Source organism: Schistocerca cancellata, chromosome 3, assembly GCF_023864275.1.
Source record: "Schistocerca cancellata isolate TAMUIC-IGC-003103 chromosome 3, iqSchCanc2.1, whole genome shotgun sequence".
Classification (NCBI taxonomy): domain Eukaryota; kingdom Metazoa; phylum Arthropoda; class Insecta; order Orthoptera; family Acrididae; genus Schistocerca; species Schistocerca cancellata.
The window spans coordinates 902,402,016-902,428,929 of record NC_064628.1 but is presented as its reverse complement, the minus strand read 5'-3'; the positions used below and the strand labels follow the sequence as shown (position 1 = coordinate 902,428,929).

The window sequence follows — 26,914 nt, the reverse complement described above, 5'->3', positions numbered from 1 at the left end:
TTGTATTCACCTTCTCCTTTTTTATTGTAATCCAGTATAGAATTTTATCCGGCCGATATATACTCAGTAATACGTAGTAATACGTAACCCACTTCCAAACCATAACCAAAAAAAATATTTTTTCGCTTTCAGCACTACCGCTGCTATAAAATCCACCGTTTCTAGTTCACAAACAGTTCCTTTCAGCTAGTAAACAACCTCTTCTGCTAGTTTTAATAACTTTTGCTTTATTTCCATTTCCGTTTTTCTCACATCACCGATCATTTTTAGCTGCTTCCCACAGGTTTTAACGTCATTATTTCTTAATCAGACAATTGTTAGCCTCATTTCCAAAATCTGCCACCACCAAACCACTCCTTTTAATACATCCTCACGTAGTTTTTTCGAAATTCTCCCGAATTTCTCCACCCTTTAACATGTTTTGGCGGCAACACAACCACCTAACCTTTATGCACATCATTATCTACCTACACAAGTTCACCACAGAATCAACATAGCCCAGCTCTAACCAACCCTTTATCGCCTTTTTTGCACACCAGATCGCCATTTGCTTTCTAGTTCACCTTTATCTCTCCCCATATATTTTTATATCTATTTTCATTTTCATTTCAGCCTCATGTTCCACATTCCACCTTCTAGTACCATGTCACCCTCACAACACCTCCACAACGACCCCATTAAGTTTTATTTACATTCCCTCCGCAAACATGCCTTCGCCCTAGCCAGATTACACTCCCATATTTTATTTTCTCAGGCTTGTCTGACATTCAGCATCATCCCCAAAGGCCTATCCTCTCTTCTCGCTATCCGCCAGGCCTCAATCTCCGCTAATTTCTAATTTCAATTTGCCGCCGCTCATACCTCACCTGTCTTTCAACATCATCTTTGCCTCTGTACTTCCGCCTCGACTGACATCTCTGCCCAAACTCTTTGCCCTTACAAATGTCTGCTTGTGTCTGTGTATATGCGGATGGATATGTGTGTGTGTGTGCGCGAGTGTATACCTGTCCTTTTTTCCCCCTAAGGTAAGTCTTTTCGCTCCCGGGATTGGAATGACTCCTTACCCTCTCCCTTAAAACCCAAATCCTTTCGTCTTTCCCTCTCCTTCTCTCTTTCCTGATGAGGCAACCGTTGGTTGCGAAAGCTTGAATTTTGTGTGTATGTTTGTGTGTCTATCGACCTGCCAGCGCTTTTGTTTGGTAAGTCTCATCATCTTTCTTTTTAGATATATTTTTTCCACGTGGAATGTTTCCCTATATATATATATATATATATATATATATATATATATATATATATATATATATATATATATATATATATATATATAATAGAAGGAAACATTCCACGAAGGAAAAATATACCTAAAAACAAAGATGATGTGACTTACCAAATGAAAGTGTTGACAGGTCGACAGACACACAAACGAACACAAACATACACACAAAATTCAAGCTTTCGCAACAAACTGTTGCCTCATCAGGAAAGAGGGAAGGAGAGGGAAAGACGAAAGGATGTGGGTTTTAAGGGAGAGGGTAAGGAGTCATTCCAGTCCCGGGAGCGGAAAGACTTACCTTAGGGGGAAGAAAGGACGGTTATACACTCGCGCACACACACACATATCCATCCACACATATACAGACACAAGCAGCCATATTTAAAGACAAAGAGTTTGGGCAGAGATATCAGTCGAGGCAGAAGTGCAGAGGCAAAGATGTTGTTGAATGACAGGTAAGGTATGAGTGGCGGTAACTTGAAATTAGCGGAGATTGATGCCTGGTGGATAACGGGAAGAGAGGATATATTGAAGAGCAAGTTCCCATCTCCGGAGTTCGGATAGGTTGGTGTTAGTGGGAAGTATCCAGATAACCCGGACGGTCTAACACTGTGCCAAGATGTGCTGGCCGTGCACCAAGGCATGTTTAGCCACAGGGTGATCCTCATTACCAACAAACACTGTTTGCCTGTGTCCATTCCTGCGAATGGACAGTTTGTTGCTGGTCATTCCCACATAGAATGCATCACAGTGTAGGCAGGTCAGTTGGTAGATCACGTGGGTGCTTTCACACGTGGCTCTGCCTTTGATTGTGTACACCTTCCGGGTTACAGGACTGGAGTAGGTGGTGGTGGGAGGGTGCATGGGACAGGTTTTACACCGGGGTCGGTTACAAGGGTAGGAGCCAGAGGGTAGGGAAGGTGGTTTGGGGATTTCATAGGGATGAACTAAGAGGTTACGAAGGTTAGGTGGACATCTACATTTATACATCTACATCTACATTTATACTCTGCAAGCCACCCAACGGTGTGTGGCGGAGGGCACTTTACGTGCCACTGTCATTATCTCCCTTTCCTGTTCCAGTCGCGTATGGTTCGCGGGAAGAACGACTGTCTGAAAGCCTCTGTGCGCGCTCTAATCTCTCTAATTTTACATTCGTGATCTCCTCGGGAGGTATAAGTAGGGGGAAGCAATATATTCGATACCTCATCCAGAAACGCACCCTCTCGAAACCTGGCGAGCAAGCTACACCGCGATGCAGAGCGCCTCTCTTGCAGAGTCTGCCACTTGAGTTTGTTAAACATCTCCGTAACGCTATCACGGTTACCAAATAACCCTGTGACGAAACGCGCCGCTCTTCTTTGGATCTTCTCTATCTCCTCCGTCAACCCGATCTGGTACGGATCCCACACTGATGAGCAATACTCAAGTATAGGTCGAACGAGTGTTTTGTAAGCCACCTCCTTTGTTGATGGACTACATTTTCTAAGGACTCTCCCAATGAATCTCAACCTGGTACCCGCCTTACCAACAATTAATTTTATATGATCATTCCACTTCAAATCGTTCCGCACGCATACTCCCAGATATTTTACAGAAGTAACTGCTACCAGTGTTTGTTCCGCTATCATATAATCATACAATAAAGGATCCTTCTTTCTATGTATTCGCAATACATTACATTTGTCTATGTTAAGGGTCAGTTGCCACTCCCTGCACCAAGTGCCTATCCGCTGCAGATCTTCCTGCATTTCGCTACAATTTTCTAATGCTGCAACTTCTCTGTATACTACAGCATCATCCGCGAAAAGCCGCATGGAACTTCCGACACTATCTACTAGGTCATTTATATATATTGTGAAAAGCAATGGTCCCATAACACTCCCCTGTGGCACGCCAGAGGTTACTTTAACGTCTGTAGATATCTCTCCATTGAGAACAACATGCTGTGTTCTGTTTGCTAAAAACTCTTCAATCCAGCCACACAGCTGGTCTGATATTCCGTAGGCTCTTACTTTGTTTATCAGACGACAGTGCGGAACTGTATCGAACGCCTTCCGGAAGTCAAGGAAAATGGCATCTACCTGGGAGCCTGTATCTAATATTTTCTGGGTTTCATGAACAAATAATGCGAGTTGGGTTTCACACGATCGCTGTTTCCGGAATCCATGTTGATTCCTACATAGTAGATTCTGAGTTTCCAAAAACGACATGATACTCGAGCAAAAGACATGTTCTAAAATTCTACAACAGATCGACGTCAGAGAGATAGGTCTATAGTTTTGCGCATCTGCTCGACGACCCTTCTTGAAGACTGGGACTACCTGTGCTCTTTTCCAATCATTTGGAACCTTCTGTTCCTCTAGAGACTTGCGGTACACGGCTGTTAGAAGGGGGGCAAGTTCTTTCGCGTACTCTGTGTAGAATCGAATTGGTATCCCGTCAGGTCCAGTGGACTTTCCTCTGTTGAGTGATTCCAGTTGCTTTTCTATTCCTTGGACACTTATTTCAATGTCAGCCATTTTTTCGTTGGTGCGAGGATTTAGAGAAGGAACTGCAGTGCGGTCTTCCTCTGTGAAACAGCTTTGGAAAAAGGTGTTTAGTATTTCAGCTTTACGCTTGTCATCCTCTGTTTCAATGCCATCATCATCCCAGAGTGTCTGGACATGATGTTTCGAGCCACTTACTGATTTAACGTAAGACCAGAACTTCCTAGGATTTTCTGTCAAGTCGGTACCTAGTATTTTACTTTCGAATTCACTGAACGCTTCACGCATAGCCCTCCTTATGCTAACTTTGACATCGTTTAGCTTCTGTTTGTCTGAGAGGTTTTGGCTGCGTTTAAACTTGGAGTGAAGCTCTCTTTGCTTTCGCAGTAGTTTCCTAACTTTGTTGTTGTACCACGGTGGGTTTTTCCCGTCCCTCACAGTTTTGCTCGGCACGTACCTGTCTAAAACGCATTTAACGGTTGCCTTGAACTTTTTCCATAAACACTCAACATTGTCAGTGTCGGAACAGAAATTTTCGTTTTGATCTGTTAGGTAGTCTGAAATCTGCCTTCTATTACTCTTGCTAAACAGATAAACCTTCCTCCCTTTTTTTATATTCCTATTAACTTCCATATTCAGGGATGCTGCAACGGCCTTATGATCACTGATTCCCTGTTCTGCACTTACAGAGTCGAAAAGTTCGGGTCTGTTTGTTATCAGTAGGTCCAAGATGTTATCTCCACGAGTCGGTTCTCTGTTTAATTGCTCGAGGTAATTTTCGGATAGTGCACTCAGTATAATGTCACTCGATGCTCTGTCCCTACCACCCGTCCTAAACATCTGAGTGTCCCAGTCTATATCTGGTAAATTGAAATCTCCACCTAAGACCATAACATGCTGAGAAAATTTATGTGAAATGTATTCCAAATTTTCTCTCAGTTGTTCTGCCACTAATGCTGCTGAGTCGGGGGGTCGGTAAAAGGAGCCAATTATTAACCTTGCTCGGTTGTTGAGTGTAACCTCCACCCATAATAATTCACAGGAACTATCCACTTCTACTTCACTACAGGATAAACTACTACTAACAGCGACGAACACTCCGCCACCGGTTGCATGCAATCTATCCTTTCTAAACACCGTCTGTGCCTTTGTAAAAATTTCGGCAGAATTTATCTCTGGCTTCAGCCAGCTTTCTGTACCTATAACGATTTCAGCTTCGGTGCTTTCTATCAGCGCTTGAAGTTCCGGTACTTTACCAACGCAGCTTCGACAGTTTACAATTACAATACCGATTGCTGCTTGGTCCCCGCATGTCCTGACTTTGCCCCGCACCCGTTGAGGCTGTTGCCCTTTCTGCACTTGCCCGAGGCCATCTAACCTAAAAAACCGCCCAGCCCACGCCACACAACCCCTGCTACCCGTGTAGCCGCTTGTTGCGTGTAGTGGACTCCTGACCTATCCAGCGGAACCCGAAACCCCACCACCCTATGGCGCAAGTCGAGGAATCTGCAGCCCACATGGTCGCAGAACCGTCTCAACCTCTGATTCAGACCCTCCACTCGGCTCTGTACCAAAGGTCCGCAGTCAGTCCTGTCGACGATGCTGCAGATGGTGAGCTCTGCTTTCATCCCGCTAGCGAGACTGGCAGTCTTCACCAAATCAGATAGCCGCCGGAAGCCAGAGAGGATTTCCTCCGATCCATAGCGACACACATCATTGGTGCCGACATGAGCGACCACCTGCAGATGGGTGCACCCTGTACCCTTCATGGCATCCGGAAGGACCCTTTCCACATCTGGAATGACTCCCCCCGGTATGCACACGGAGTGCACTTTGGTTTTCTTCCCCTCCCTTGCTGCCATATCCCTAAGGGGCCCCATTACGCGCCTGACGTTGGAGCTCCCAACTACCAGTAAGCCCACCCTCTGCGACTGCCCGGATCTTGCAGACTGAGGGGCAACCTCTGGAACAGGACAAGCAGCCATGTCAGGCTGAAGATCAGTATCAGCCTGAGACAGAGCCTGAAACCGGTTCGTCAGACAAACTGGAGAGGCCTTCCGTTCAGCCCTCCGGAATGTCTTTCGCCCCCTGCCACACCTTGAGACGACCTCCCACTCTACCACAGGTGAGGGATCAGCCTCAATGCGGGCAGTATCCCGGGCAACCACAGTCGTAGTCCGATCGGGGGATGCGTGGGACGAGCTGGCCGTCCCCGACAAACCCCCATCCGGACCCCCACAGTGATGCCCATTGGCAACAGCCTCAAGCTGTGTGACCGAAGCCAACACTGCCTGAAGCTGGGAGCGAAGGGATGCCAACTCAGCCTGCATCCGAACACAGCAGTTGCAGTCCCTATCCATGCTAAAAACTGTGCAAAGAACGTCTGAACTAATCTACAGAGAGCGCAAACAAAACGACACAAAATTGAAGCGGTTATTAAAATACAAGATTGCCTAGTAAATGCAGTAATGCTGCCACTTGTGCACTGCTGACACACTGCTCGGCGGCGGAAGGAGACTACGCGATTTAACACTATTCGAGTACTAAAACGTGATGCTACAACTCTCAAATACTATAATACGCCCGAAATTTATGAATTAAACAATGCAAGTACCAAAAACACGCAAAGAAATTAAGAATTAAACTATGTAACAAATGAGTGAGCTAGGAGTATACGACTTGCTGCTGCAGCTGCTTATCCAACGGCGGCAGGGAGCACACTGACTGTGACCAACCGACACTGGCCGTTCAAAACAAAAACAGTTGACAGACGACTACGCGAATTTACACTATTCAGGTACTAAAACGCGATGCTACAACTCTCAAATACTATAATACGCCCGAAATTTATGAATTAAACAATGCAAGTACCAAAAACACGCAAAGAAATTAAGAATTAAACTATGTAACAAATGAGTGAGCTAGGAGTATACGACTTGCTGCTGCAGCTGCTTATCCAACGGCGGCAGGGGACGGCGGAAAGACACTCTTGGTGGAGTGGGGAGGATTTCATGAAGGATGGATCTCATTTCAAATCCTCATCATCTTTCTTTTTAGACATATTTTTCCCACGTGGAATGTTTCCCTCTATATATATTATATAAAAAGAAAGATGATGAGACTTACCAACCAAAAGCGCTGGCAGGTCGATAGACACACAAACAAACACACACATACACACACATACACACAAAATTCTAGCTTTCGCAACCAACGGTTGCCTCGTCAGGAAAGAGGGAAGGAGATGGAAAGACGAAAGGATTTGGGTTTTAAGGGAGAGGGTAAGGAGTCATTCCAATCCCGGGAGTGGAAAGACTTACCTTAGGGGGGAAAAAAAGGACGGGTATACACTGTCTGCTTGTGTTTGTGTATATGCGGATGGATATGTGTGCCTGTGTATATGCGGATGGATATGTGTGTGTGTGTGTGCGCGAGTGTATACCTGTCCTCCTTTTTTCCCCCTAAGGTAAGTCTTTCCGCTCCCGGGATTGGAATGACTCCTTACCCTCTCCCTTAAAACCCAAATCCTTTCGTCTTTCCATCTCCTTCCCTCTTTCCTGACGAGGCAACCGTTGGTTGCGAAAGGGAAGGATATACTGAAGGGCAAGTTCCCACCTCCGGAGTTCTGACAGGCTGGTGTTAGTGGGAAGTATCCAGATAACCCGGACGGTGTAACACTGTGCCAAGATGTGCTGGCCGTGCACCAAGGCATGTTTAGCCACAGGGTGATCCTCATTACCAACAAACACTGTCTGCCTGTGTCCATTCATGCGAATGGACAGTTTGTTGCTGGTTATACCCACATAGAAAGCTTCACAGTGTAGGCAGGTCAGTTGGTAAATCACGTGGGTGCTTTCACACGTGGCTCTGCTTTTGATCATGTACACCTTCCGGGTTACAGGACTGGAATAGGTGGTGGTGAGAGGGTGCATGGGACAGGTTTTACACCGGGGGTGGTTACAAGGGTAGGAGCCAGAGGGTAGGGAAGGTGGTTTGGGGATTTCATAGGGATGAACTAAGAGGTTACGAAGGTTAGGTGGATGGCGGAAAGACACTCTTGGTGGAGTGGGGAGAATTTCATGAAGGATGGATCTCATTTCAGGGCAGGATTTGAGGAAGTCGTATCCCTGCTGGAGAGCCACATTCAGAATCTGATCCAGTTCCAGAAAGTATCCTGTCACAAGTGGGGCACTTTTGGGGTTCTTCTGTGGGAGGTTCTTGGTTTGAGGAGATGAGGAAGTGGCTCTGGTTATTTGCTTCTATACCAGGTCGGGAGGGTAGTTGCGGGATGCGAAAGCTGTTTTCAGGTTGTTGGTGTAATGGTTCAGGGATTCCGGACTGGAGCAGACTCGTTTGCCACAAAGACCAAGGCTGTAGGGAAGGGACCGTTTGATGTGGAATGGGTGGCAGCTGTCATAATGGAGGTACTGTTGCTTGTTGGTGGGTTTGATGTGGACAGACGTGTGAAGCTGGCCATTGGACAGGTGGAGGTCAACGTCAAGGAAAGTGGCATGGGATATGGAGTAGGACCAGGTGAATCTGATGGAACCAAAGGAGTTGAGATTGGAGAGGAAATTCTGGAGTTGTTCTTCACTGTGAGTCCAGATCATGAAAATGTCATCAATAAATCTGTACCAAACTTTGGGTTGGCAGGCCTGGGTAACCAAGAAGGCTTCCTCTAAGCGACCCATGAATAGGTTGGCGTATGAGGGGGCCATCCTGGTACCCATGGCTGTTCCCTTTAATTGTTGGTATGTCTGGCCTTCGAAAGTGAAGAAGTTGTGGGTCAGGATGAAGCTCGCTAAGGTAATGAGGAAAGAGGTTTTAGGTAGGGTGGCAGGTGATCGGCGTGAAAGGAAGTGCTCCATCGCAGCGAGGCCCTGGACGTGCGGAATATTTGTGTATAAGGAAGTGGCATCAATGGTTACAAGGATGGTTTCCGGGGGTAACAGACTGGGTAAGGATTCCAGGCGTTCGAGAAAGTGGTTAGTGTCTTTGATGAAGGATGGGAGACTGCATGTAATGGGTTGAAGGTGTTGATCTACGTAGACAGAGATACGTTCTGTGGGGGCTTGGTAACCAGCTACAATGGGACGGCCGGGATGATTGGGTTTGTGAATTTTAGGAAGAAGGTAGAAGGTAGGGGTGTGGGGTGTTGGTGGGGTCAGGAGGTTGATAGAGTCAGGTGAAAGGTTTTGTAGGGGGCCTAAGGTTCTGAGGATTCCTTGAAGCGCCGCCTGGACATCAGGAATGGGATTACCTAGGCAAACTTTGTAAGTAGTGTTGTCTGAAAGCTGGCGCAGTCCCTCAGCCACATACTCCCGATGATCAAGTACCACGGTCGTGGAACCCTTGTCCGCCAGAATAATGACGATGGATCGGTCAGCCTTCAGATCACGGATAGCCTGGGCTTCAGCAGTGGTGATGTTGGGAGTAGGATTAAGGTTTTTTAAGAAGGATTAAGAAGGGTTACAGCCAGAGATGCCCTTTAAGATTCCTTCAAGGAATCCTCAGAACCTTAGGCCCCCTACAAAACCTTTCACCTGACTCGATCAACCTCCTGACCCCACCAACACCCCGCACCCCTACCTTCTACCTCCTTCCTAAAATTCACAAACCCAATCATCCCGGCCGTCCCATTGTAGCTGGTTACCAAGCCCCCACAGAAAGTATCTCTGCCTATGTAGATCAACACCTTCAACTCATTACATACAGTCTCCCATCCTTCATCAAAGACACCAACCACTTTCTCGAACGCCTGGAACCCTTACCCAGTCTGTTACCCCCGGAAACCATCCTTGTAACCATTGATGCCACTTCCTTATACACAAATATTCGCACGTCCAGGGCCTCACTGCGATGGAGCACTTTCTTTCACGCCGATCACCTGCCACCCTACCTAAAACCTCTTTCCTCATTACCTTAGCCAGCTTCATCCTGACCCACAACTTCTTCACTTTCGAAGGCCAGACATACCAACAATTAAAGGGAATAGCCATGGGTACCAGGATGGCCCCCTCATATGCCAACCTATTCATGGGTCGCTTAGAGGAAGCGTTCGTGGTTACCCAGGCCTGCCAACCCAAAGTTTGGTACAGATTTATTGATGACATTTTCATGATCTGGACTCACAGTGAAGAACAACTCCAGAATTTCCTCTCCAACCTCAACTCCTTTGGTTCCATCAGATTCACCTGGTCCTACTCTAAATCCCATGCCACTTTCCTTGATGTTGACCTCCACCTGTCCAATGGCCAGCTTCACACATCTGTCCACATCAAACCCACCAACAAGCAACAGTACCTCCACTATGACAGCTGCCACCCATTCCACATCAAACGGTCCCTTCCCTACAGCCTAGGTCTTCGTGGCAAACGAATCTGCTCCAGTCCGGAATCCCTGAACCATTACACCAACAACCTGAAAACAGCTTTTGCATCCCGTAACTACCCTCCCGACCTGGTACAGAAGCAAATAACCAGAGCCACTTCCTCATCTCCTCAAACCTAGAACCTCCTACAGAAGAACCCCAAAAGTGCCCCACTTGTGATAGGATACTTTCCGGGACTGGATGAGACTCTAAATGTGGCTCTCCAGCAGGGACTCGACTTCCTCAAATCCTGCCCTGAAATGAGATCCATCCTTCATGAAATCCTCCCCACTCCACCAAGAGTGTCTTTCCGCTATCTACCTAACCTTCGTAACCTCTTAGTTCATCCCTATGAAATCCCCAAACCTCCTTCCCTACCCTCTGGCTCCTACCCTTGTAACCACCCCCGGTGTAAAACCTTTCCCATGCACCCTCCCACCACCACCTACTCCAGTCCTGTAACCCGGAAGGCGTACACGATCAAAGGCAGAGCCACGTGTGAAAGCACCCACGTGATTTACCAACTGACCTGCCTACACTGTGACGCATTCTATGTGGGAATGACCAGCAACAAACTGTCCATTCGCATGAATGGACACAGGCAGACAGTGTTTGTTGGTAATGAGGATCACCCTGTGGCTAAACATGCCTTGGTGCACGGCCAGCACATCTTGGCACAGTGTTACACTGTCCGGGTTATCTGGATACTTCCCACTAACACCAACCTGTCAGAACTCCAGAGATTGGAATTTGCCCTTCAGTATATCCTCTCTTCTCGTTATCTGCCAGGCCTCAACCTCCGCTAATTTCAAGTTGCCGCCACTCATACCTCACCTGTTTTTCAACAACATCTTTGCCTCTTTACTTCCGCCTCAACTGACATCTCTGCCCAAACTCTTTGCCTTTACGAATGTCTGCTTGTGTCTGTGTATGTGCGGATGGATATGTGTGTGTGTGTGCGCGAGTGTATACCTGTCCTTTTTTCCGCCTAAGATAAGTCTTTCCGCTCCCGGGATTGGAATGACTCCTTACCCTCTCCCTTAAAACCCACATCTTTTTGTCTTTCCCTCTCCTTCCCTCTTTCCTGATGAAGCAACTGTTTGTTGCGAAAGCTTGAATTTTGTGTGTATGTTTGTGTGTCTATCGACCTGCCAGCACTTTCTTTTGGTAAGCCTCATCATCTACATAAAGAAAGATGATGAGACTTACCAAACAAAAGCGTTGGCAGGTCGATAGACACACAAACAAACACAAACATACACACAAAATTCTAGCTTTCGCAACCAACGGCTGCTTCATCAGGAAAGAGGGAAGGAGAGGGAAAGACGAAAGGATGTGGGTTTTAAGGGAGAGGGTAAGGAGTCATTCCAATCCCGGGAGCGGAAAGACTTACCTTAGGGGTAAAAAAGGACGGGTATACACTCGCACGCACACACATATCCATCCGTATATAGACAGACACAAGCAGACACCCGGTACTATAATTAGAATTTAAAAGAGCTTTGGAGGATTCAGGATCAAATAAGACAGAAGGGATAGATAACATTCCAGCAAAATTTCTAAAATTATTGGGGGAAGTGGCAACAGAACAACTATTCGATTTGGTATGTAGTACATATGAGACTGGCAATATACCATCAAACTTTCGGAAAAACATCATTCACACAATTCTGAAAATTGCATTAGCCGACAAGTCTGAGAATTATTGCACAATCAAGTTACTGACAAGAATAATGTACAGAAGACTGGAAAAGAAAATGAAGGATCTGTTCAACAATAATCAGTTTGGCTTGAGGAAAGATAAAGGCACCAGAGAAGCAGTTCTGACATTCCTGTTGTTAATGGAGCCAAGACTGAAGGAAAATCAAGACAACTATAGGATCTGCCGATCTGTAAAAAGAGTAAGACAATGTAAAATGGTGCAAGATGTTTGAAATTCTGAGAAAAATAGAGTAAGCTATAGGGATAGATGCGTAATATAAAATTTGTGCAGGAACCAACAAGGAACAAATAAGAGTGGAAGACCAAGAACGAGTGCTCGGATGGGGATGTAGCCTTTCGACCCTACTGTTCTATCTATACGTCAACAAAGCAATGACAGTTATAAAAGAACAGTTCAAGGGAGGGATTAAAATTTGAGATAAAGAATATTGATGATAAGATTTGCTGATGGCACTGCTATCCTCAGTGAAAGTGAAGAAGAATTACATGATCTTTTGAATGGAATGAACAGTTCAACGAGTACAGAATATGGACTGAGAAAAACGAAAATGTTGAGATGTGTCACAAATGAAAATAGCTATAAACTTAACATCAGAATTGGTGATTAGGAAGTAAATGAAGTTAAGGAATAGTGCTATCTATGCAGCAAAATAATCCATGACAGGTGGAGCAAGGAGGGCACAAAAAGCGGACTAGCACTGGCAAAGAGGGTATTCCTGGACAAGAGAAGTCTACTGGTATCAAACGTATATCTTTGGAGGGAGAAATTTCTGAAAATGTAGGTTTAGAGCATGGCACTGTATGGCAGTGAAACATGAAGTGTGGGAAAATCAGAACAGTGGAAAATCAAAGCATTTGATATGTTGTGTTATAGAAGAATTATGAGGTCTAATAAGGCAAGGAATGAGGAGGTGCACCACAGAAGTGGAGAGGAAAGAAATACATTGAAAATACTGATGTGAATAAAGGGACAGGATGATAGGACATCTGCTAAGACATTCCATGGTACTTGAGGGAACTGTAGAGGTAAAAATTGTAGAAGAAGATAGAGATTGGAATACAGCCAGCAAATAACTGAGGGTGTAGGTTCCAAGTGCTACTCTGAGATGAAAAGGTCGGCAAGCCACATCAAACCAGTCAGAAGACTGTGTGTTTGATTGGTTGAGTGTCATAATCTGAACTGTATGTCAGTCTAACATAAAGACACATCCTAATCTCTTGTCTGATGTATAGTCAACATTAATAAAGTCTGATTATAACGTGAAGTAGTCAGAATACTGATTTAGTAGTCGTTGGTATCAAATCAAGATTGAGTATGTTCCACAGACACAAGAGTAATGCATCAGCATAATTACCAACAAACCTTATAACAATGCCAGCAGGCTGGAGATTCAACTCTTATGATCATACCTGCCTCACCAGTACGTGGAGGAGAGACTCATCCAGGGAGAAAGGTTTTCTATGGCAAAATATATGTTTTAACATTACTTTTGACTTTACTTTTAACATTTCTAGCTCCACTGTCTTCCATGTGTTATGACACCACACCCCTTCTTAATATATAATTTTTTGATGTGAAAGCACAGGTAAACTTATTTGTTATATTTTTAGAGGAGACTAAACACACTCAATATGTAACTGAAAATCTAAAATGTATTTTCATTAAATGTGTAGTGACATGAATTGAAATCAAAATTTTACTTGTTCTAAATTCCTTCATCATTGATCCCTTAGAAAATATGTTTCTTTGAGATGTCTGCTACAAGCATTCATAAAGTATTCATAGTGTGAAACTGAATGGTTTGTCTGATTCTTTTCTTTCCACAGATTCCTGGTATTAAATAAGGCAGTCCGCATGTTTTTTAATAAAGCAGACATGGATGACATATTAGGTGGGTTGTAAACATGCAACAACTACATAAAGGACTAACAGACAAACAAAAGCCCCTGATAATCCCAAACCAACTCCAAATGCTCAATGGCTACAGGAAGTTCTTCCAGTTTAATAACCAGAGACTGGAAGTTTTGTAGAACGCCTTTTCAAATATGTTTGATCTAGCTTCAATTAGAACATGAACCTGTACAATTTACAAGTAATACATAAAACCGATCCAAGTAACACAATTATGGCTTTATTAATAAAGCTCTGAACAATAACACAAATAAGCCTCTTGTGACTCCACATTTACCAAGACAAAAGAATCACACAGAAGGTGCAACATAAGCAACACACAGGACAACTGATGTGACCAGTACAAACTAAAAGAACATAGGACGAGTGAGTCAGCGCTGCTCTACATGTATGTAGATGTGAATTGTTGGTAGACAGCATGGTGAAGACTGTTGTGTGTGCACACTTTCTATGGCAGCCTCTAGTGACTGGCCCTCTGGCACAGTGGGGGCCAATTTAAGTACACATGCAGGGCATACTCATGCACTGTAACTGGAGTTACGAACAACGATGGTCAAATTTATGCTTGTTCTGCACACGTACGTCATGCATTCTCAGACAGCCAACGAGCAATGGGTAGTGTTCTGAGTGCCCTGCTGTGAATGCCACAGGTTATGCGAGCATTAAATGAGAGTTGTTTAATGAATTTCTACTCCATATGTTGCAAGTTGTCATCGCTGATGGTTGTGGCAAGTGATACAATCTGCATAAGCAAGCAAGAGACATAATTTGCTGGATATACACTTTATTCAAGGGGAAAGCACGCGCATGTGTGTGCCAGAACTGTCGCTTGGAATCCTCAACAATGCAATCCCAATTAGTGCCTCAACATGCACAAACCACCATCGTTCATGGATCGGACTATAGTAACAGGATACAGCAGATTGAAACTCCACATAGAAGGTAACGGTTTTAGTATTATGCCATGTGTTTACTTGGCTTCCCATCAGATCATATGTCCTTCAAAAGCAACAATGAGTGCCAGAGTTAACACATGGTTTCATTGTTCTTCCAAATTTCCTTTTCTTTCAGTTCTCACTTGACACTGTTGTGTGAAGTAGCTAGTAACAACCCGAAATTATTTTCTACTGACAGTAAAATACTTCTGAGCAGTCAGTGAACAATGAAAGAAATATTTAATTTCTCAACATATCAGGGCAACCAAGCACAAAAATGCATTTACCAACATTACTGGGAAGAAGATTTCTTTGCTTTCAATGGCAACTGTGACATTGAGTCAAAAATTGGAATTTGAATTTGACTTGAGTAAAGCTTTAATTCATGCCTGCATCCGATTGTGGAAACTACACATTCCTACATTAGGTCAGTTTTTAGACAAGTCTGAGTCAAGTCTGTGAAAACTTTACTTGAATGAACGTTACAATTAAATAATGAAAATCATTACAGTTAAAGTAAAAAGATTTGAATTTCAATGAACGAGTCAACTGATCCTACAGTTCATTTTATTGCCAATATCGACATCAGACTATCAGATCTTTCAGGTGAATTAATAACAGCATTCCTGCTTACAAAAAGAGTGCCAAAAAAAGTTAACAATTCACTCACTGCACTGTTATTTAGCAATTCATTACAGTTATTATAACATGAAGACATTCAATATGACACTGTATTATTTTTCATCTTAGATGCTGCTTCATATATGAAGAAAGCTGAGACAACTTAAAAAGTGCCATTTCCAATCATGCTTCACATGACCTGCAAAACACAGTGTTTTTTTACAAGGTGTCAGAAGCTTGTTTCTGGATGTCAACAAATTGATTTCCAGTATTAAAAACATGTTTGTGAAAGCCTTGCCAAGGATTAAACATTTAAAGACAATGCACCATATATACCTCTGCCCCTTCGACCTATCATAATGAGATGGAGGACGTGGATTTAAGCAGCAGTTTACTACACTTCAAATTTCCTGAGTATAACTGAGGTAGTCATCACCCTGAAGGATGAAGCATCTTAAATTGTAGCAGCGAAGAAACTTCTTGAGTCTTGAAATGTGAGAAATAACTTAATTTTCATTATGGCCAAGTTCAGTTTCGTGGCACAAGTGATCTGCCAGATTCAAGAAACAGGGGAGTCTTTGATGAAGTACGTGAAAATTGTGGCTGATGCAGTGGAAAGATTGGAGACTGTGACAGGGAAATGGAGTTCATTAATTACAGGAAACTGTAAAATGGTGTTCTCGAAAAATTCTGATTTTGATAAACAAATGTTTTGTTTAAAACTTTGAAGTTATGTACTTTAAACATATAAACAACAATATGCTAATATAAATATGCTGATTTTGTGATTGTCTAAATAGTACAATCTAGTAAATAAATATGCATAATGTAACGTTTTTCTATAATGCATTTTACTGCCCATTTTATCTCCTTATAATGTCTTAACTTTCGCTCTCAGTCAATTATAAATTTGTTACAACTGTTCACACTTTCCAAGCAGATATGTTCAATATACGGCTCTCAGTCTGCCACCAAAGCACATTTTGCTTATTCTACAATATTTCCTGAAGGCAACTGCTCAACACTGTCACCTGCAGGTGGTGGTTACTTGCTACTGATGGATGGCAAATAGCCACTGCTGACGATGTTGAGCAGCTGCCTGTATGAAAGATTTTGAGATTCGCAAAACGTGATTTGGTGGCAGAACAAAGAGTCATATACTGAACAAATTTCTTGTTTCAAAGTACTTCACACTTAGGCACAAAATGTACTAAAAATTTATTAATATGCAGCTACATACATTCTACTGCAGATAATGTTACCTTTTCTTTCCTTGCTCGGAAAGGAGCTTGACCTTCAATCATTTCATATATCAAACAACCAAAACTAAACCAGTCAGGGCTGAATGTGTACCTTTCATTATCAATAACCTCAGGAGCTGCAGACAAAAAGAAAAATCACAGAAAATCATAATGGCAGTATACTTGTGAGCAACTATGCATTCAGTGTCAAGATATTCAGCAGATGACATACCCATATAACCAACAGTTCCCACTCTGCCGCGGACCATCTCTCCCTCTGGAATTTCAACTGCCAAACCCAGATCTGATATACGCACATGTCCATGGTCATCCAGCAAAATGTTCTCAGGTTTGCAATCTCTGTACACAATTCCTTGAGCATGCAAGTGTTCCAACCCACACAACACCTGCAACATTTCAGAATTCTTTCAATACAACACAGAACACAGCAATCAAACTTAATCATAAACATGATGAATATAATAAAATTACAAATTGTCCTTTCTCATGAAAAGATGGTACATCCTGATTAAAAAGGAAAGCATTCATAAAAGATTACTATCAAATAAAAATTCACTCATCACTTATTAAGACCGGCATATCTTGGTTGCCTACTTCAATATTCAATATATTTACGGTGTAGAAATCTCAACATGTGTGCACTTATCTTTAATTTTCACAAGATAGAAAAAGCTAGTTATTTCTTCCTTTTACACCTCATATATCCAGAAACAGTAACAATAATAGAAAATAAAACAAAATTAGGTAATTGGTGCAGGAACTAGAATATTTGGTTCGGAAGGCAATAGTGGACATCTTGTTCTTTGTGAAAGGGTGCAGTAAACAAAACTGAAGGGAACTTACCTCTGCTGCATAAAATCTAGCCCTATGAATATCAAAACCAGGCTCACCACCCATATTATAAATATGGAATTTAAGATCACCACCATTCATGATTGTCAGAACAAGGCACAGAGCATCCTTAGTCTCATAAGCATAAGCAAGACTCACCTGGAAAAATAAATAATAATATATAAATAATGTTAATAACAATTTATTCTTAAATACTTCTGCCACTGTATAAATTAAGTGCATATGTGTAAAAATTAAGGTATATAACAGTGTCACCCAGAATAAAATGCTCAGTCTTCAATCATCAAACTACAATATCTGTAGCAAAGCAGTCATTCCACACTTTTGCTGACACTGATCCTACACTTCTAGACAGTTGTTAATCTCATCCTTATCAGCATAAGAAATATGCATTAGAAACAATGAAATATTATACACAACTACAATATGCAAATTATTATTTATTACATGAAAGATAACACTTTTAGGGAGGCGAGAACCAACCAAGAGTAAGTTTATATTAGATTAGATTCTGTTTATGCTCCATAGACCCAAGAAATGAGATGATTCTCGTGGGTGTGAACATGTCAGAAAGTGAAACTTAAGTCGTAAGTTACTAAGAGAAAGGGAAATTGGTGACTTCCATTCGAGAGTACCGAACTAAACAAGTAAATATTTATTTACTCCATAACTGGTGGAGAGCATTATCAAAAAATACACTACTACAACAGTAACTTAAGAAGGAAACAAGGCCAAAATTTACTCCTTAGCATTGGTAGAAGTAAAGTTAAAGAGTAAGGTGTGTTCACTGGTTTCTGCATGTTAAATATTGAATTCTATGGGTGACTTGGACTACAAAGAATACATAGAGATGTCAGAAGGGGTACACATCCCAAGAATGACAGTTTTAATGAAGAGAAAAGACCCATTCACAATGTACTGCGATAGTGACTTCAAAGAGCAGTTTGTGTTTCCTAAGGAAACTTCTGAGTCACTGCTGTGTGTGCTGGAGCCATTACTGTGACATAATTCTGACAGGAATCATGGTTTGTCTCCTACACTCCAACTTCTTTGTGGACTGTGAATCTTTTGCACTGGTACTTACCAAATCAAATACAGGATCTCATTAATATCCATCGTACCACTGCTGGAAGAGCTTTCAACAGTGTGATAAACAGTTTAATTGTCTTTAAGCCTTCATATGTGTCATGTCACAGAACCAGGAACAAAAGGGAATTCTACTGAATTGGTGGATTCCCAAATGTCATATGGGCCATAGGTTGTGTAGATATATCGGACCTGGGGGTATGGAGTACTTTTAATACTTAGGAAGATGAGTGGCAACCTGTAAGTAGATTTTAAATTATTTTCTTGAAAGAAAGGTATCTGACTACATTACATTTTTTTCTTTTCACTGACAGCTATGCGGTGGGCCTGGGCGTGTGCACCCTTGCATATATACATACTTCGTCCTTCTGGAGCACAAGCAGAACCATACAGAAATCACAAGAATTTCCTTTCTATCAATACAATACAAAAATCATCTGTGATACCAGTATGAATATTCAAGTATGACAAATGGGTTCCACGCATGTTGCACGAGTCTGGGACAAAACAGAGCTGCTGCAGAATTTGAAAAGGACAATATGATGAGTTGCTTGTCAGAGATATTGGATATACTGTCTGTCTCCAAGCATCTTATGATGTCTGTGTTTTGACACCAAACAAGAACCAAAGAGTGCTACAACACAGCCCTTATTACAACCACATGTTCGGAGAAATGTTTCAAAATTCTCTCTAAAACAATGTAATCTAAACAAAGCAAGTGTGGGAATGTTATTTGTGGCTGATGTAGTTCTGCACAAATTTGGAGCAGAAGCTGGAAATGTGTTTCACCCTGATGCCGTGGAGGTGAATGGCATAGGTCTATTGATCTATGCTCATCAGCCAGAAGCAAGAGCTGCAGGCCAAGCTGTCATAAGGCACTGGGTCATAGTATAATTATTAGAATGTGGTTATCAGAAAAATTATACGTACTGATGCTGAAATAAAATCAAGCAAATAACATATGTTTTATACATACAAAACATATTTATGTTCATTTACAGAACCTAAATTTCTTGAGCAGATTGCATGAAGAACTAGAACCTGAAGTTGACTCCATTTTGATTTTCAGCTTATTCATAAGTTCCATTTCAATGTTATGCTCTTCTTCCATCATTTCTCTCTGTCTTTCGATTAACAAAATTTTTGCACTGTATTACTCTCATATTAACTGCATTTTTAGCAAATGAAGCTCATTTGCTTTTCTCAACAATTCCCTGTTCTTCACATCAACTGCGTGCTCTCTGCCTTTTTTCAGGGACACATGTTCTAACAAGGTCCCACCAAAGAATGGAAGGTTCATGACTATGGGATAAAATTTCACAGCCATCTTCAGAGTAGTTATCATCATCGATATTGCTTGAAAGGACCACATTATTTTCAGCTGTGTCATTGTCATCAACTCGAATTATCCCCTCAGAAACTTGTGGGATAATATCAACAATCATCTGACATATATCATCTAGCTTCGTCTCAAATACTCTGTCAGTTTGAAATTGTTCTCAATTACATTTACCTTTCATTTTCTCTGCTTTCTGTCTCATGTCCTTCCAAATTACTTTAAGCTGCTCTCGTGATCTCTGTGTACTACCTTCTGCCTTGTATTCAACATGTATTTTTTCCAATGTGTCCTTTTTGCTTTTCAGCATGTTGACATCGTGCATTTTAAATTCAATAACAGTTACGTACTTTTTCACTGTTCAAGCAAACCATTTTTTCACTTTGTGTTTTTTTTTTTTGTTCTTTTTTTTCCCTTAACACTTAAGTTGTCCTTGGCTATCTGCATGTTGTTGTTAGCTCGTATCTCAAGCTGGGGAAAAAAAAGTATGTGGTGCCACTTAAATTAACATGTACCATCCACCAATTATTATCAGCGGTAGCTGTAGATGGTGGGGTTAAGGGGTGACCAACAGATACACCCATTAATAGCACATTTATTTTTCGTCATACACGGATCTTGTCATTAATACAATAGCATTTAATTTCTTTTAATTTTAAGAATTCTTTCAAACATGAATTACCCTATTAAGATATTATTGTCAAAAGGCGATGCAACACTGTCTGCTGGCAATCGATACTTTTCAAGAGGAAATGACATGCACGTGCCAGCAGTGCGCAGAAATGGCTTACTTCTTTCGTAAAAAAAGACGTTACCACTTCAGTTATAACTAAGGAAGTAAATAAAAACTGAACTCTCCAACAGTTACTGAAAGAATACATTACTACAGACGTAATTTACTAAATTAGTACAGACTATAGGAGTAAGAATTACTACAACACTAATTTATATTAGTTAGGTGCTCATCGGCCTTACTGTATCATATTTTACAGTATAGTCCCATGTAATTGCTAGAACAATTATACCACCACAACAACAGGTCACTGGATAATTTTAACACAGTTTTCCTGCCTATGAGGCAGACAAAAGCTGTGTGACTATTCATACTGTCCTTTGTATACCCTCAATATCACTTGTAAGCCCCATATGATATGGCGTAATATTCCAGAATAATAATGACAGTTAGTAGTGACAGATGAAAATGTTGTCCTTCCTCCTTATTTTTGTAAAATTAATATGGGATGCCCATCAGTAATGTCAATAGAGATTATTAATTCATTTTCATGGAGGAGAAGTAACCAATAGGTGTATTCTCAAAAATCAGCATAAAACTTTGAATTATTTGTTGAAAGAAAATATAAGACCAGCAACAGCTTCTGGACTAAAACATCATCCAAACTTTTTCAATTCCAAATGCAAGTTTCATTACTGTACTTTGACAACGTAACTGCATATACTTCACCAAAATAAAAATACGATACTGTCATGTTGTTGACAAAAGTGAAACTTTATACTTGCACTACAGCATTCACAGACCAAAACAAGAAGAGTAATCATCAGCCTTTATGGTTAGGTGATACTGAGGAAAAAAGGAATCTTGTGACAATGAGCAGAAAAGGAGGACAGTTTACTTTAACACTAAGATGTTTATATGCCAGCACATGTCGGCCAATGATCAAATTACAAACGTAACCTTCTCAGTCATTGTGTCACTGATTCGAAACACACAAAAGAAGTATTGAAAATCATACAAATAACACACAACGTCACAGCGGACCAATGAAAGATTGTAAAACTACAGAAATATGCTAGCATTAATACCACACAAGTCAGTGAGAGGAGTGTACTACAGAAAGAGGGGAGGAGTGGGAGGGGGCAAGAGGTGGTAAAATCATGAAACTGATTAGATTCCAGGTGCTGGCAGATATGTTGTCGAGTTATTATTAAAGCTGTAGTTTTAAACAACACAGCGGCAGGATACAAAAAGATGAGAATTATCAGTAACAACTCACAAATACTCTACATTAATTTCAAAAACAGACTTTCACTGGATCATGTAATGATAACTACATATCACGGAAAGAGTTTAATAAAGACACTAAACTGACACGAAACGATCCCATGACGTAATATAACTGATGTGAATACTTTTGAAAAAGTAGTATTCTAATTGGAAATTGTATTCAGTGACTCATGATGAAATTAAAGTTGCATACAATAGCAAGTAGCAGTACACTCTCTAGATAGAACATGTGCATAATTTCTTTACTGAAGAATCCCAGCTTGTATACAAAAGGATGATTATCAGTGGGTTAACGCACAAATATCCAACTAGAAAAAACCGGCAAGTTGGAGATGTAGGGAAGAGTAATAATTTGGATTTCACTTAAAGCTATTTAAGAGTGTGTTTCATCCTTAGTTTTTGGAAAACAACAAATAAGTACGGCTATTTGTAGCTGCTAGCAATAGCTGTGCAATTTTTTGCTACTTTCCATGATCTTTTGTAAGAAATTAGGATGACAAAATTGCCACTTGTAGTCTAAACACCAATGAACCACCACAGCATTCTTTAAACAAAATTTTGTAACTCTCAATAGCCTTTTAACGAAAAGATAATTTTTAAATCATATAATTCACAGAGACATTATTTTGAAACACTTTTAGGTGGGCTACACTATTATATTAGAACATTTCTTAGCATTCTGAGAAACAGATAATAACTTTCAATGCAGTATATACAAAATGAATGTATTATGTGGCTATTTCCTTTACAAAATGAGCAAGTAAATGCAAGTTAAACAGGGGTCACTTACCACAAACTTTGAATTGATTTTCTGGAGTATCTGTTTTTCAGTTAAAACCATGGCTTCTCCTTTTCTTTTTTTAATTCGTTTTTTCTCTAATTTCTTACAAGCATACATTTTTCCTGTTGCTCTCACCTGGCAAGCACACACTTCACCAAAACCACCTTTTCCTAAAACTCTGTACATTCTGAATGTTTTATATGTGATTGGCTGGCTGAAAAATAAAAAAAAAAAAAAAATTAAGATGGAGATTAAAATTTATGTACAGTGTTTGCATATAAAGTAATGGGACACAAATTGGGAAAAATGCACTGAAGATATCACTGCAAGCAATTAACAAGTAATATAGTTTATATACTACTTTTCGCAACTGTAATAAAATGCTTATTTAAGCCATGTTCATTTCTCTTTATTTTAAGCCACCTTCAGTGGTCACTGTAACAACACTGCTTTTCTTACAAATCTGTTTGCGAACATCGTAAACAGTACTCATGTTTTAAATTAATATTAAGCATGTTTGACTTCAGTACACTGTACTTTACTGAATACTTTCATGTTGTGTACACCCATTTACACCTCAAGTACTTTGTATTGATATGCATGATATGATCATCTTTTGTTTTGTTTTTGTGGCTGCGGAAACATCTGCTATTCCCACTCTGTCTCTCTTCCTCTGTGTGCATGTGTGTCTGTGTGGGGATGGGGGCTAGGGAGTGGGGGCATGCACATGCTCAATGGAAATGACATGTCTTAACTTCATTGATTGCGCAAACTATTACTTTGTTAAAGCTACTTTGTAATGGTACTGTGCTAATTGATCAAGAGTGGTTATGTTGCCTGGTGTATGCAATATTGTTTTTATGGTGGCTAGACGGATTGTTGTTTATCTACTACAGGCTTTATTAGTTTAAATAATGTCTGGTTGCTTAAGTTTGTTTGGTTATTTATTATATATTTCTTTTTTGTGACTACATTTTGAATTATGAAGTTTTTTGTTGTGTTAGGATTTTTTGTTTGTTTGTTTTGTTTTTACTATGTTTGATTATTTTTATGTCTGTTTCTATTGTGGTGGGGTGGTGATTTACTTGTTGGAGCTTTTCTATGGGCAACAGGTATTTCCCTGCTCTACACTCTTTATACATTATTACAAATATTTTGCTGGTATTCTGTAAGTACAGAGCATCACAGCTGTAAAACTCATCCTGGAAATATTTTTGTGTGGAGATATAACTTTGGTAGGCTACTTTTACTCGTTGTTTCTTGAAGATGTTACCAATTCTGTGTGTCATTTTGTTTCCATAATTGAGGAGATTTCAATTCATCTGTTCAGCTTTAATGTTGTGGCCTCACTGTGTATTAGTGGTGCTGTGATGTGTATGTCTGTAGAGAGTGCTGTGGGTACCTGCATTTGTGTGGTGTTTTGCTTTACTTCTTTAGCTTTATTTTTTATTTTTGTGTGTTTCTGTTTTATATTATTCAGTTTTGTAACTAGAGATTCGTCGTATTAATGGTTTTTTACTATCCGAGATATTATGTCTAAGTCTTTACTGTAGTTTTGTTGATCTAGTGATACTGCGTTTTATCAGTGTAGCATATATCTGATAGCTGCTTGTTTTTGAGACTGTAAGTGGTTTGATGATTGGTATAGTATTTTGTCTGTTGCGATGGTTATCTAAGAAGTTTATTTGTCCTGTATGTTCTTTCTCTAAAGTGAACTTTATGTTTTTGTGAAGTGTGTTTATCGATGTGCATAGCTGTTCTATCTTCATTTCTGGTTCCTCTACCAAGCAGAGTATGTCATCCACAAAGTTCCACTAGTATAGTAGATTGTATTTTCCAATTACTATTTTCTGAAATATTCTTTCCCCTATATTGCTCATGAAGATATTTGCTAACTTTCCTGAAATGGGGGATCCCATTGACAATCCTTCCTCTTTTAACCGAATTATTTATTGAATACAAAGTAGGTTCAGTCAGTAATAAGGTGTACGAATGTGCTTATCTCTAACAATGAGATTTGGTCCAGTGGTAGCTGATTTAAATATCTAGGTCTTGTTCTATTATCTAGATTGTTTTCTTTACTGGGATTGTAGAGTAAATGTTTTCTACATCAAATGATATCAACATAGTTGTATCTGGAATACATATGTCTTTTATGTGGATTATTAGTTGTTCTGTGTTTTTAACTGTTCTATCATTCTGTGTTTTGTACTGTTGTGTGGGTGTCTTTAACAAACGTCTGGTGAGGGTGCATGTAAGTACCATTCTGTACTTTACGACTGGTCTCAAGGGTGTGTTTTCTTTCTGAATTTTTAGTTGTTTCCAGAGCTATGGAGCATTATGGTGAATGCATGCCTTACAAGCTTTTTGATTGTCATCAAGTGTGTGTTCTATAGTCCTCCGTACATTTTTCATTTATGGGCGGAACCTGTTTGTTGGGTCAAGCTTGAGGTTCATGATTTTATTCTATGTAATATTTCTTGTGTTTTGTTACTGTACTCTTGTTGACTTCCACTTGTCAACCTTGGTTATCATTTGTTTTATCTGTACATTTTCTCTCTAATTGTTTTCAGAGTTTCAGATACTGTTGTCAGCTCTCATTTTATTATGTTCATGTCTTGTATCTATGAATTCTTCTTGGACCTACGTTCTTGGTGGTCGTACCCTTCCTCTGCTCTTGAGATAGTAGTGTGTTCTCAGATTCTATGACCAAATTTCATATTAATGTTCATTTACTTTTGTGTTTGTGTTGGAGTGTTTTAGTGTATCAGTCAATCTGTGGGGTTTCACTTGCTTTTTTTGTCTTTATTTTACATGTTCCTTGGTGTTACAAGTGTGTTCTTCAACTTGGTGTATTGCATAGGAGAGAAGAGCACTGTTGTTTGTGGTGTCAGCTAAGTGCAAGTGTGTTTCATACAATTTACATTTCAGTTTGTGTTTTTAGTGCATAATGTTGTAATTTCTCTAATAGGCTACAATTTTTGAATTAATGACTTTGCTCATCACAAAAGATGGTTCACACCCTATGTTACTTGTATAGCTGTGACTGTGGAAGAGAGGCTTACAAAAAGAGACAACATGTACAAACAATTAAAACTCTTCAAAAAAGTACTCTTGGATCTTGGCACACTTATGTCACAAGTTTTTTCCACCTTTGGAAGGCATCTTTTTAATTCTTTTTCTGAATGTTGCTTTGACCTTGTGTGTGTCCACTGTGTTGTCCTAGAGGGCTGTCTTCACTTGGGGACACAGTAAAAAATCTGCTAGGGCAACAACAGGATTGCAGGGAGGTCTGGGGAATTACTGCAGTGTTGTTCCAGACGTGGTAGTTGTTGACCAGGAAGCAAGTGTTGGTTGGTGCAGTGAAATTATGCAGCTTCCAAATAGCAACGATATTAGGCATAAATATGGTTTTCCTTTGTCTTCCCTTCTCTTCCATGTTTTCAGCATTTCCATGAATAAAGCATTTCCATGAATAAAGCATCTGGACGGCCTGTCCCTCAGTTACAAATTTATGATGGCAACACCCTTGGTGTCAAAGAAGACAATGAACATATCTTTGGCCTCTGACCTGTTCATTCTCTCTCAGCTGTCTTTGATGCACTTGTGTCACATGAACACAACAGCATTTGATAGGATTTCACTTTCGAACACTTCTTGGGTCATGGTTAATGTCTCCATAATCTATTTTCTGAGCCCTGCAGAAAATTTGATAGTGCAACACGGTTCAACAGAACCTAAATAAAGAGCCTATAAATGGGTAAAATAAACCATAGTAAAATCGCACAGTAGCTTGTAAGCGAATGATGCTAGGCGAATTTTGAAAGAGACTTCCCCTCCTTCCAAATCCACTTGGGGCAAGTGTACTGTACATCAAAAAAAATATGATTCATTATTTTTAATACAAACAGTATACAGTCCAGAACAAAAATGTTGGAGAAAACAAAGGACAATTGAGGACGAACTGGGTGAATATTCATCCAAAAACATCAATACGGTAGCTGATGCATAGTAAGAGAACATACTGATATCTTCTACATTTACATTAAGAGCGAAAACTTCAATGTTTGCTTGGAAATGGCTACCTATTACCGCTTCAGAATTGCTTCTTCTCACTGGGAAATTTTCTGTGCCACAAGGGTAAAGTTTACTAGGGGCCACTAAGATGCTGTACATATGTGCAGTTCAGAGCAGATGTTGGCAATGTGTCATCGTATCAGATTACAAGTGTAAAACAGTCCTAAATCCA

General features: G+C 40.6%; 1 protein-coding gene across 2 annotated transcripts in view; it reads right to left on the bottom strand.

Annotated features, from left to right (window-relative positions):
• The window catches only part of LOC126175979 (G protein-coupled receptor kinase 2), a 203,605-nt gene that overhangs the window by 61,543 nt on the left and 115,148 nt on the right, over nucleotides 1–26,914 (bottom strand). For both annotated transcript variants that reach the window (XR_007535630.1, XM_049923086.1), the window contains exons 6-9: nucleotides 22,675–22,879; nucleotides 17,431–17,577; nucleotides 16,799–16,973; nucleotides 16,588–16,703 (exon numbers count right to left, since the gene is read on the bottom strand). Coding sequence is in view for 1 of the 2 variants with exons in the window: in XM_049923086.1 (XP_049779043.1) it covers nucleotides 16,588–16,703; nucleotides 16,799–16,973; nucleotides 17,431–17,577; nucleotides 22,675–22,879 (643 nt within the window). In the remaining variant the exon portion in view is untranslated. The remainder of the gene's footprint in view (nucleotides 1–16,587; nucleotides 16,704–16,798; nucleotides 16,974–17,430; nucleotides 17,578–22,674; nucleotides 22,880–26,914) is intronic.